The sequence below is a fragment of the Chiroxiphia lanceolata genome, chromosome 6, assembly GCF_009829145.1.
Source record: "Chiroxiphia lanceolata isolate bChiLan1 chromosome 6, bChiLan1.pri, whole genome shotgun sequence".
NCBI lineage: Eukaryota > Metazoa > Chordata > Aves > Passeriformes > Pipridae > Chiroxiphia > Chiroxiphia lanceolata.
In genome coordinates, this window is record NC_045642.1 from 7,558,541 (window position 1) to 7,571,792 (window position 13,252).

The following is a 13,252-nucleotide window of genomic DNA, read 5'->3' on the forward strand; positions in this document are numbered from 1 at the left end:
CTAATTTTGTGACCCACGAATTTCTTTTGAGAAAGACAGTCTGTGCACAAGGTATTGAGAAGGTCTCTTATGTATCCAGTGTAGTGGTGAAAAGAGCCATAAATAGGAATTGGTCTTTACCCTTAGTATTCCACATGGGTATATGTTGGAATTCTTTGCAGTCATACTGACAATGCCGCTTTTCTCCGTGACGGTTCCAGCCATGAAAGAATGCTGTTGTGGAGGGAGACCAAAGGGTAACAATCACAATAAACTATTTATTTATGTCCTTATCAGTAGGATCAGAAGAGGTTTTTGTCCTGGAGACAATATGCATAACTTCTAGGTAAATAATCTCTTTTCCTTGTGTAGCTTTACGCTTCACTAGTTACTCACCTGCTACTTAGCTGTGGAACACTCTTTGTTCAGCAAGAATCAGAGAAAGCTGTGGAGGGCTGGGTGACTTGTGGTGGCTGGGCCCAGAAAAGGCTCTGCAGCTGCAAGAGTCTTATTTGTTGATGTGCCTTGTTAGCTAGAAGTGAAGCTCCCAATGGAGGCTGCTGACAGCACAGCCCTTTGCTGTGGAGGTGAGAATAAAGATTTGGGCCGGGTTGGTCCAAATTTGGCTGACTCAGATGAACTCAGGTGTTAGTTCCTACACGTACAGAATGAAGGTGGTTCTGGAAATTTTGGAAAAGTAAAGAGAACAGTTGAAAATTTATCAAAATAGTTAAGTCCAAGCGTTATCAGCAAAGTGTTTCCATCCGTGATTCTGTGAAAATAATCAGTGAGGTACCTGTGCTAAATGATTTGTTTGTTTGTTTACAAGAAGAAAGCGAGCTACACTGCTGTGGTTTTGAATAGTAAGGTTACAATTGAAGCCAGGGTACAATGGATGCTATCAGAAAAGCCCCATATGGGTGCACTTTAGATCTTTTGAATACCACAAAAGTTTAGTGACCTAGAAATGAATCAATAAAAAGCCATCCTCTATTTGACAAATTGAAGAACTGAGGGATTCTTACAGATGCATTGACTTTAACAATTCCAGATACACTGTTTGTAAAGGCTTTCTGAGACACATTTAATCCTTAGAGTACTGTAGCAGACTATGAGGTGGTTTATATTTAGATCACTCTCCAATACTTAATTTCCTATTTTTACTGTAAAAGTTTGCTGTTATGAAAATCAGTGTAAGCAAACCAAAGGAAAGGCTAATGCTAAAATGATGTGTCCTTACCCTGAATGTGAATGCCTTTAATTTGCTGTATTGACAATACCTTATTGTTTTGCAAAATACAGTTGGGGTATGGCAGTGTAAGAACATCTCTACTCCTCTTATACTACAAATAACTCAATGAGGTTAATTATCATCTTGATTAAGTCAATACAAGGGTTTATATCCATGTTCCTTATTGCTTTTCTTCTACAGTTTGTTTTAATGTTTCAGCATTTCAAATAAAATTTGAGTAAAAATTCTTCTTTACTACTACAGATTTATTTCCTCATAGTTCAGTTAAATAATCATCAGTGTGATTTCTTGCATTTATGCCCCAGTTTATGGAGTTTGTGTGTTATGTTTGGCACAAAATTGAGCATGTTGTTTACTGTCTAAGGAATAATTAGTATGAAAAATGATGATCCAGAAAGACTGTCTGTATAGCTGCTGCATGTACACAAATCATAAAATAGTTGAAATAGATATTTGCTTATATTCCATTAAATATCAGTTAAGTCCTGTCTGCATGCAATACAGCTCGAGTTTTCTGTGCCTCAAATGGTGGAGAAGGTGAACTTTATCCTACAGATAAAAATTAATAAACCAAGATTTTTTGTTTGCCAAGGATGATGTTAAATGTCACAGCTGAGAATCCTTCCAGAGCACCCAAGGAATGTTCCTTTTGCTCTTTTTTTTGAAGAGAGGGAGATCTGACAAAATAGTCTCCCTCCACTGACATCTGCTGCAGTGATGTGATTACAGGGTGTCTTCTTTCAGGTAGCTCAGACAATTTAAGAAAAAAAAAATGTAGATATCATGCTGTCACTTTGATTTTTAGGGGGCCTTGGTTCTTAAATTGAGAGCTTCATAGATGGAGATTAGCACGTGGAAATCAATGTACTGTGGATAATATATTACCAGTGATATTGCAGTAAGCAGCCAAAGCATAAATAACTGGAGAGACCCAACGTTTGAGGGGCAGGAGCTGTAGGTGTTCCTGGCCTCCAGTCATAAGGGAGACTCTGTGTTTTATTTTCCTCTTGTTGAAACAGTTCAAGATCTAAGCAGGCTCCAAAGACTATATTTACAAAATAAGGCTGTAATACTTCTTCATAGCTTTAGAAAGTGTCTGTTCTGCTTTTTGCTTCTGCAGCTTTAGTGCTTCAGTTTTACCTGGATTGACTCTTGTCTCCATCCTGGTCTCGTACCTGGATCTGCCTCCTCAGGAGGAGTGGAGCTGAGTTACCAGGGAGACAGTTCTTCAGTCACACTATTCATGGCTTTATAAGGATGTGAGAGTAAACTATATCAAATATTTAACTAAGGGCTCCACACTTCCAAGGAAATTGCAGTTTGTAATTCTGTCAATGCTTTCAGAAATCAGTCCTGCTGAAATGTTAATAAGGAGCCCAGTACTGTCACCAGTGAGCTTTTGTCAGTACTGTCCTTTTTATGATACAGGTCTGTCCATATCACTACACTGTTGTGTTTTAAAAAATGTAGGTGTGTTATTGCAAATACAGTATCAAAGATAACTTATATTTATACAATCTGAGTTCTTAAAACCTGAAGACTCTACGATAAACTGGATATATCAATGGCAAGTACCAGTAATGGCAGTGCTGTAATTATTGTATTCCTTTTGGCTTCTTTGGATATCCAGTTTTATTTAATCTCCTGTCTCAGTGATGTGTTATGAAGCATTTTTCTCTACCTTGAAATTCTGCTTTGGAGTCACTTCTAGTTCATTGTTGGTTTTAATGAAAGGGAAACTGTTAAATAAATATTTTTCCATACAACAAAATATGTAATCTTGACACTATATCTTTAGGGATCATTATGAAGAAGAAAGAATTTTAAAGATACAAATTTTCCAAATTTTAAGTGTATCCCAAATGCTAAATTGAAAAGTGAAATTAAAAAAAGCAGGAAATAAATTGTTTTACTGATACCCCATGGGAGTGGGGAATGTCTCTTGGAGAACTGTTTCTTTTCCAGTGATTTTGAATACGTGGTTTGAATTTCTTGGTAAGCCCTTTTGACTCTTAAGCTCCAAAACATTGTATTTTCATACATATTGAAGTTAACAGGTTTTTTGTTAGATATAGACAACTTTCTAATTTTCTGTCTTTGTTATTGGTTTTCTGATTTTTTGAGTGGTTTTACTATTTCATATGTGTAGGGAGGAAATTGTTTCCAAGTCACAAAAAATGGATTGAGTCTTGTTTGTTTTCTATAAAGAAAATCTCTCTGTATTTTTCTGCCTCAACATCCCTGTCTGTTGTCTTCCAGCAGCCAGATTAACAGATGAAAAAGTAAAATTGTGCATTTACTCTTCTCCCAGACAAAATATTTTAGATATCTTTCTAAATAAATGTCAGGGATGTGTTGTTCCAAAGGGCATGATCTAAAATGTTGCAGGGCAATTAATGCCATAGTTATATTGTTGGGAACTTTTTTGCTGGCATTAACACTGCTAATGTTGGTATTTCCTAAAATTAAGGAACATCAGAGGTGGTTCAGATTTCAGTTGTTTACTCACTCACTCACTTCCCCGGTAACTTTAAGTCATGATAAGTTTTAATTGTATGAAGTTCATTAAGATTTTCTAATTCTGGTAATTTCTGATGCTTGCAATAAAGAGGCTGAAGGAAATATGGCCTTTCTGAAGCCAGTGGGAGTTTGTATTTCATGTCAGCAGGCCAGTATTCACAATGTCTGTTAACAAGAATTGTCTCATTTCTTAAACTGTAAATCTGTGTCTTTTGAGTGTGTTCCTGACTTTGCTCTGGTTAGCTCTCAAAAACAGTTGCAAATTACCGTTTTTTCAATACAGACATTGGGTTTGCCTGGTTTTGTAGTTTTCACAGCTTTGAAAGAAATGCAGATGTAAGAATATCTCAGTAATAAAATGATACCTCTATATAGCTTTAGCATGCCCAAATACGATTGAATTTTGAAAACGCATCAATTAATAGCTATTTTAAGCAAGTTAATGTTTAAAGCACTAAGATGTAATATTAATATAATTCTCCTAAGTTAATAAACCCCATCCCATTAACCCATAAAATTCAGTAATCTTAGTAAGTGCAATACTTATGGGAAGCCTTGTAAGAGAGATAATACAGATTGCTGTATGCCATCCCTAATTAGAATCAAATGCAGATTGAGAGCTTTTCTCTGTCTTGAAAAATTCTAAATGCAGTATTATAAGCATTATGTTTAAAGTTTGGAATCCTGTTTTACCTCTGTTGTACATTATACACTCCAGGAGACAGAGCAAAGGGTCTTTTACAGTGTTGTGAGCATACAGGTGGGTGATTTATCTAACAACCAAAAAAAATTCCAACCATTCTTGTTTTCACAGAGGAAGATAAATACGACCTTTACTCCAATTTGTTGTTCAAGTATTTTCTCGCAGAGGGAGTTGTCTGTGGACATGACCTGTTTGTGCTTCTGCTAAAGAGCATCCTGACAACATCTTGAAGGTAAATAAGACTCCTTGCTTTTGATAAGTAAGGCTATATCTCTCGAGGAACTTAGACACATTTTAAAGTGTGTGTATTGTGTAGTAACAAATTAATTAATCTTGGTGATTCCTAAGAATGTGTTGGGAAGTACAGGAGTATTTGCAGTAGCCAGATTTGGGAATTAAATTTAGCTCCCTAAATTAAATTTAGCTCCCTTCCATCTATGGGCAGTGGAGTAAGATCCTCCCAAGGCCAAATCAAGTTGGAGCCAGCTTGTCCTTTATTTGGTTCTGGATGAAAAACCAGGCAGACTTGCTGGATTAGTGGAATGGTTTGAGTAAACCCAACTCTTACCCAGTTTTGACTGGCCTATCAGGAGGAGTGGTTAAGGGGCTTCCAGTATGTTATGGTGGAAACAGTGCACACAATTGTGTAGATATTCATTGTAGTTTCCCATAGAGAATAAAAATACCATTTAACATCTTTACAAGTTCCTTTACACTTACATTTCGTTCTGACTGTTTTGTGCTGGGAATGTGGTCAGCTTTGGGTCAGGTCATACAGAAAGGATCCCTTCAGACTTCAGTGGACTCCTAATCAAACACTGATAGTTTCTGTTATAAGAAAATATATATAGGGAAAAAGGCTGATCAACAGTGCAAAAAAATGCTGAAGTGTGAGGATAATCTTACAAAATTTCATTAAATATTTTATGTCTTTCTAAGGCTGCGTTTTTCTAATATCAGAAGTAACATATAATTTACTGATTACTCTGCATCAAGTGAAGTCTGGCTATTGCCTTAAGTGTCTTCAGAGACTATTTCTGGACAAAATGATTACTTTTCTGCTTTCCTATCTAGTGGTGGGAAATTCTATGCCTTACCTATTCAATATTCATGTACTCAGAAGAAGTATATTCTTAATTGAAATTATATGACTGCACTGTGAAAAATCTAATTTTTTTTTTTTTTTATGATCTTGAAAGTAAAGAGGTTCCTTTAGGGGTGAAATTTTTATCATTTTTTCTTGTGATTTAGAGTGAAACCGAACTCCATAGTGGTGGTTACTATAAGAGACTATAAATGAATGGACAATGTTGCTGCAGGAAAGTCGAGGAAAACATAGTTTTGTTTGTTGTCTCCCTCCGTTTGTGTTTTTGTGTATCCAACAGTATCTTGTCTGAGCTTTTCGTGACTTATTCAGCACTTCCTTTGTTTAGCAAACAGGCACAGCAGAGTTGATTTCTCTGATTTGTATTGTGTCAGTGAAGTAACCCTCACTCAGGGTGCTTCGAGAAGTCCTCTCCTGTCATAAAAATGAGCTCTTTGGGATTTGGGTGACTCCACCAAGTCAGGATTTTAATATAGCACATCTGACCATGACTAATGTGGCATTTATTTAATGAGATTATTATTCTAATGAGATTAGTAATTAATTTATTTTCATTATCTGATTGGGCTGTATTCTGTACTGGAAAGGCAACATAGACATGGTACATATCAACCTGAATTACCCATTATGCTTAGGGTTTATTTTATAAAATTCAAGTATGGATTCAATAAATTCCATGGCTAGTATTCTAATTAACTGGTGTATTACATAAAGGCAGTTCATTAACTGTCCATATTAAATGTCTATATAGTGTGGTCAGTCTATTTATATGTTCTGTTCTCTGCCAAGATGCATAATTGCCCTATTCCAATTCTGTGATGTGATTGGAAGTTTCTTGAACTATAACCAAGACAAATATTGCTGGTAGTAGGAAGGGGAAAAGACATTCTTATAGACCATAATTATCTTGAAATTGTGTATAACTAAAAGACAAGCAGAGGATAAAAAGCCCTGATCAGCTGCCTAAGATATATTATATTACCACCCACCAATTTATCCATCATCCTTTGAAAACATATTCATGCCTTTTGTAGTCAAAGCTCCTTCAGGAAACTGGCATTAAGACGTAATGCTGAAAATTCTACACCTCTGGTAAAACCTGCAGAACTATATACATGCTGGTTTCTAGAAAGTATTTAAACATTTGAGAGCATTTCTGTTCATTCCATATTCTTCAAAAAGGCAACTTTTTACTGTAAGGGCATAAGTACTTATGATTATAGTATATAACAGAAGGAATTATATGATGACTTCTGTGATTGATCATAAATAAAAATTGTGTGCACTGGTAAATGGAAATATATTCAATAATAAAATTACCTTCAGATTTGGCATTAAATTCTACAACTACCTAAACAGCCTATAAAAGCATTTCATTACCTTATTCCAAGCTGTGTGGTGCAGCCACTTGCTGGAGGAAGGGAGGCCATCCAGAGGGACACGGACAGGCTGGAGAGGTGGGCTCATGGGAACCTCAGGGAAGTTCAATGGGCCAGAGCAAGGTCCTGCAACTGGGGTGGGGCAATCCCAAGCCACAAACACAGGCTGCATGGAGAATGGATTGAGAGCAGCCCTGAGGAAAAGGACTTGGGAGTGCTGCTGGATGAGGAGCTGAACAGGAGCCATCAGTGTACACTCACAGCCCAGAAAGCCAAACGTGCCCGGGGCTGCATCCAAAACAGGGTGGGCAGCAGGTCGAGGGAGGGGATTCTGCCCCTCTGCTCTGCTCTGGTGAGACCCCACCTGGAGCACTGCATCCAGCTCTGGGGTCCCCAACACAGAAAGAACCTGAACCTGTTGGAGCAAGTCCAGAAGAGGCCACAAAGATGCTCAGAGGGCTGGAGCACCTCTGCTATGGAGACAGATTGGGAGAGTTGGGGTTGGTCAGCCTGGAGAACCAAAGGCTCTGAAGAGACCTTCCAGCAGCCTTTCAGGGCCTGAAGGGGGTTACATGAGAGCTGGAGAGGGACTTTTTACAAGGGCATGTAGCGACAGGACAAGGGGGAGTGGCTTTAAACTGGCAGAGCACAGGTTAAATTAGATATAAGGAATAATTCTTCACTGTGAGAGTGGTGAGGCACTGGAACAGGTTGCCTAGAGAACTTGGGGATGCCCCATTCCTGGAAGTGCTCAAGGCCAGGTTAGATGGGGCTTTGAACAACCTGGTCTAGTGGAAAGTGTCCCTGCCCGTGGGAGGGGGTATGAATGAGATGGTCTTTAAGGTCCCTTCCAACCCAAACCATTCTGTGATTTTATGATTTGTCTTGAAAGGAAGACTTATAGGTCTTCCTCTGTGCTGGGAAACAGAAACCGCATCTCCTGTAGCACTACAATTTCCCTGTGGGACTCTGGCCAATGCTACATCAATGACCATTCCATTTGGTACCTGGAAGCCTGAGGTGGCAGAGTGGGAGATCCAGAACTCCTTTCTAGAACTGTGTCTGTTCATCTCCTATGAAGAAGTTGAACACTTGATACCATTATTGCCTTTGAATGGATTTTTTGTTTTGGAGGTGGAATTTTATTGCAGGATACTTCTGCTCTCCACTGAGATTGCCTTTTGGAGGTTCTTTACAAGAGAGAGGATAAAGAGCAATCCTTCAAGAAAGAAAACATACTTTGACACCATCTGTGAGCCTGTTGCTGATGGTGGGGATCCTTTTCCTACCTCTGCTGTCTCGTGTCATGGTACTTCCAGGTTTAAAAATGAGCATGCAGTTTGCTCTCTGGAGATTTACACAGAAGATTCTCTTGAGTAGTAAAGCCCTCAGTGTGCCCCTGTGTCAGATGCACAACCTCCCTGTGTTTGCTGGATGCATCCTGAAGTCACACCAGTCAGATGGAACCACCTGAGTGCTGTAGGATACCACAGTGAAAGGAAAATGCGCTTCCCTTGGTGCAGCTAGAGAAGTGTAATGGCTTATTAAAGATAAAAAAACCCCTCCAAACCCAAGTGTTTTTTAAAAATTCCTACCAGGCTGAAAAGATCTCTACAATAAAAGTTAAAAGTATATTTTAAAAGGCATTTTGCTTAAGTATGTAATTTGAAAAGACTCAAAAAATTCTTCCTCCAACAAGCTGGTTATACTTGGGCAACCTGAAGGACAGAAGTGCACATTTACTCTTTTCCTGCTGAAAAGGTGATGCAGGGAGAGCCTGTTATTTCCAGGGTCATTTAAAAAAAACAACAATAAACCACCCGCTGAGCTTCAGTGCTGTGTTACTGTGTATGCAAACAAACATCTGGAAAGAAAACATAGCTGTCTACATGGACTTTTTTATTCCAGCAATGTACATTCAGCAGTGTAAAATGGTTGCTTACGTTTTTCCCTCACAGATAGGATTCCAAAACATTGTTTTGTCAAAAGGAAAAATGCAAACCTGGAAGAAATGATCAGGCTGGTGGCCAGGGCTGTCCAAGCTTCCATTTTCAAAGAGCACTATTCTGACTCCTTCCTCTCCTTCACTATCTGGTACTGGCAAAGAAGCTGTGTATGAATGCAAGAAGTATTTTTTCTGTCATCTGATGTTTTTTAGGTGTTACATAAATTAAAAGCATAACAGCTTGAAAGGTAAAAATACATGTGCAAATAGGACTGCATTCCTATTCTTTTTTTCTAATTTTATTTTCAGAATATATGAACTTGTTACAGTGATTCAGCTGCTGCATGCTGTTAAATGATATCACTTAATACACAGAAATCCAGTTATAGCAGAACTGAACTTTCTAACACCTCTCTCTCTTTCTGGAATCTTGAGGTACCACAAAGACTGGGGTTGAACCAGTCAGCTATCTGAGTTGAAAAGCCTAACTTCTTAATTATGTAGCTCTTGCTCATCTGTTTACTTTTCTTGCTTGCACATTGGGTAAGTGGAATATCTGGTTTACATTTTTCTTTGTTAAAATGCAAATATTTTAATTATATTGTAATGTATAATTTTCTCCATTAAGAACTGTGTTATGAACTTGACAGAGAAGTTGTAAGAGAGTGAAAGAGGACACTTGAAAAAAAGTAATTGCTTCTGTTGAAAAAGAGTTAAATCCTTTAAAACAGTACCCACTCTGGGAGCTCTCTAAAGTGTAAATCTTTGTCAGAAGTTCAGACCAATCTAATAAAAAGCTTTTCCAGAACCAGAGGAAATAAATGTTTGGCTTAAATTTCAAGTTTTCTATCTACCAATCCTTGTCTATTTATTAAGATGTTTTCTTTCATCATCCTACTTCTGAAATTACATATTTTTTTAAGCACACATCTTACTTAACTTGTTAAATGTATCATAAAAGTCACAAAATCTAAATGTTTAGGCTCCAGTGTTCACAAACATCTATTTTACAAATCTAGTTGGTGACTTTGTAGAGGTGACTTTTTCAATTAATGAACTGTTGCTTACAGTGCTCAACTCTGAAAGTTTTATTGAATAATACTGTTACTAAATCTGTTTAGGCTACTGCCTTATACACTGCAGCAAAGTTTACAGAATTTTGGACAAGGGCACTCATTTTTATTCAGTTTCTTCATGTTACTTCTTTTATTATGCCATTGGCTGATGTGTTTATCTTTTACATACTTAAGGGTCCATGAACTGATTGAGAAAAAAAGATGAATTTTGTTTTTAAAAATCATCGAATCATCTCTCCAGCATTCCTGGGTTTCAGTGTTTTGAAATGGAGCCATAATGCAAGGAAGTTACAGCAAAGAGTTTTATGGCTTGACTGTACAGTTTACTTCTGTGTATGTGAATTAGAGAATATATTCTCATGGGTTAAAAAAAAATACCCCTTAGAGTACTTGCAATTAACCTTTTTTATTTCCTAAAAGAGAGGAATATTGCTTCCCTTTCCTCTTCACACAGTTCTCGTTTCTCCTGGGTTCACTTGGTCTTCCTGAATGCCAAAGAAAAGTTTCCATAGAACAGCTTTACCTGGAGATGGAAATAAATTGTTGTACAAGGGCTGCTGAAAGGAGAAAAATTCTGTATCCAGTCATTTATGTTCTTTAACAATAGACCTTGTATTCACAAGTATTTGCAATCAAAATAGAATCCTCCCTCCTTTTGGGAGTAGGGCCCTTTAAACTGACATTTATATAATACATTATTGAAAAGAAAATATTTACCCTTCCTGACTTACCATCTGGTGTCCTTTAAATACTAAAAATTAACATAATGAAGAAGAGCCTTAAATTCATGTGAATTTAAACTATTTAAATGTTGTTGCAGTTAGAGATCAACAGTGAATTGTACTCCCCTTGATATTATTTCAAGTTTCTTCCACCATACTCCTGATAATAACTGCATTGCAAAATGGTTGCATAAACCCATGTGAACGACATACTTATTGATACAGAAATAGATAATGTTTTAAATTCTTAAGTACCATTAATTATGCAGTTACTGAAACTCGTAAGGATCAAAGGATTTTATGTGAGAGGGATTTCACATACAGCTTGGATTATGTTGCCAAATAATAGCACAGTAGTACTTCTTTAGAATTGTAAAATAGCTTAGAGAGGAGTATGATGCCTATAGTTGGTGTAATGCATTGGTAATTAAGAGGGTGTGAGGTTAAGCTTCATTAACTGCTGTGGGATTGTATCTTGGATTTTATTATCCCCTAGAGAACATAAGAAGTGAGAGAGGTCAAACTGTTAGAATCTGATTTTGCTTCGTGCATCTGCCAAAACAAGGCAGGCAAAGTAATGTGGCAGCAAACACAGGAAGACCTGCATTGCTGGCAGACACAGGTTGTACAGTGTTTTATTGCAAAGATAAAAGGTTTATTACAGAAATACATTATTTCATGTTTGCAATAAAACCTTCATAGCTTGGTTTGCAGGAAACGAAATTATTTTAATTGCATTGTGATTTAATGTGAGCACTTCAGAAAACCATTTTTTTTCTCCCAAACTTTTTTTTTTAATTTTAAAACAGCAACAAGCTTTCTTCTCTCCATCCAAACTCCCCTTAGTAACTTTAACACTTGTCTGCCTTTTGTGTGTTCATGCTGCATGGCAAAGATTTGTATTTAGTTGACCCAAGAAATGCTGTATGGTTTGGTTTTTTTTTTATTTTAACTAATGCACTGCTACATGCTTTGTTTTTTTATATACCTTATGAAAGATTTGTCTTTTTTTAGCCTGGGAGAATGTAACAGTTCTCAGAAGCTGACACACCGATGCCACAAATTTTGCAGTCCCAAAGCTGTATGATGTGGGAGCTGAGATATTTTTAAAGAAAAATAGATTAAATAGAGATATTATGGGCTGATAAATCAACTCTCCTTTTCTTAGACCAGTGTTTAAATAACACTTCTATTTCCAAATTCTGGCTGAAATTTTGAAAGTAAATTTAACATATTTTAATAATACCGTATTCTTCTGAAATTCTGATTTTGATTCTAAGAAATAGATTTATTGAATCCTAAATCCTCAGTCCTTTTTTAAATTCTGATGATTTCAGCAGAATTTAAGTGCTTTTTCTATATGTTCTCCAACAGAAATGATGATTTAATGAGTCTGCTGGAGACTCGTGTCTTTGTTACTCAATTTGTAATAACACGTGGAGACAGGGACTTGTGCTAAAGCCCTGCTCCTGAATGTCCCACATGCAGATATTTTGAGGAAAAGCCACCTTTCCCTGTCACTCATAGGCCCCATGCCCCCCTCTGCTCTCCTGGGTGTCCTGCTGGATCGTTTTCAGGCCAGTTTTTGTGTGGCTGGGCCAGAGGCTGCCCGTGTTCTGTGGCCAGTTTGGCTGCTGGTCTGCTTCACCTTTTCTTTAACTCCTAATTTTCTTTCTAGTTTAAAGGACAGTCTGAAAACTGAAGAATAATGCTTTGCAGTTCTTGGACAGTAATTAAACTTTTCATGACACTGAAGAGTGAAGTAGTATATATCCAGCCAGCCAGTCTTTACCTTTGAGAATAAATCTATGTTATGACAACTGGAGGCTTCTTCTCACTTGGATGTTCTGTATGGGCATGGTCAGGTTTGGAAACTGCCATTTCCTTGAAACAAAGAATAGCATTTAATTATCAGTGTCAGAAGAAGGGAAGCCTTTTGTTCCACTTCTAGTTATCATGAAGAATAAAAGAGGATAATGAAGATAAAAAGAAACGTGTGGATCATTTTAATATTTCCAGTATTGCCCATAAAGCAAGTTTATATAACCTCCTATATCTGTAATTCTCCCCAGTCCCAAGCCCTACTAAGCAATTTTAAGCTCTCTCCCTTTTCCAGATGTACTTATACAAAGTTCTAGTTGAAATTTAAAAGAGGGGTTTTTTTGAAGTTAAATACTGGGATACATGAATCAGTACATCCTAAGGAAAAACAACATTGTTGACCACCTGGGTGTCCTGTTTATTTAGTCTTTGGGCAAGCTAATGAAGGCACATGCATGTTGGCTTCCAGTCAGTGCAGACATACCTTCCAACTGCACCTGCATGTTCTACCTCTCTTTCTTATAGTTTACTGTAAATGGTAGGGAAAAGAGAGTAAACAGAAGCTGGGAGAGTAGTGATAATGTTGGGATGCAAATCTGGAGGTAAACAATCTTTATTAGTTCTGTCAGTATTCTTTATGTAAAATTTGTTCAAATTACAGATACACTCTGACCTTGAATAGGATTGGAATTTTTTTTTTTCCTATTTGTGCTTAAGTACAACATCTTAGCTTGTATTTAACCAAGTTAA

General features: G+C 37.2%; 1 protein-coding gene across 1 annotated transcript in view; it reads left to right on the forward strand.

Annotated features, from left to right (window-relative positions):
- Positions 1-13,252, forward strand: part of ELP4 (elongator acetyltransferase complex subunit 4) — a 140,848-nt gene that overhangs the window by 9,981 nt on the left and 117,615 nt on the right. The window contains 2 exon segments of the mRNA XM_032691814.1: positions 4,566-4,646; positions 4,649-4,686. Coding sequence (XP_032547705.1) covers positions 4,566-4,646; positions 4,649-4,686 — 119 coding nt within the window.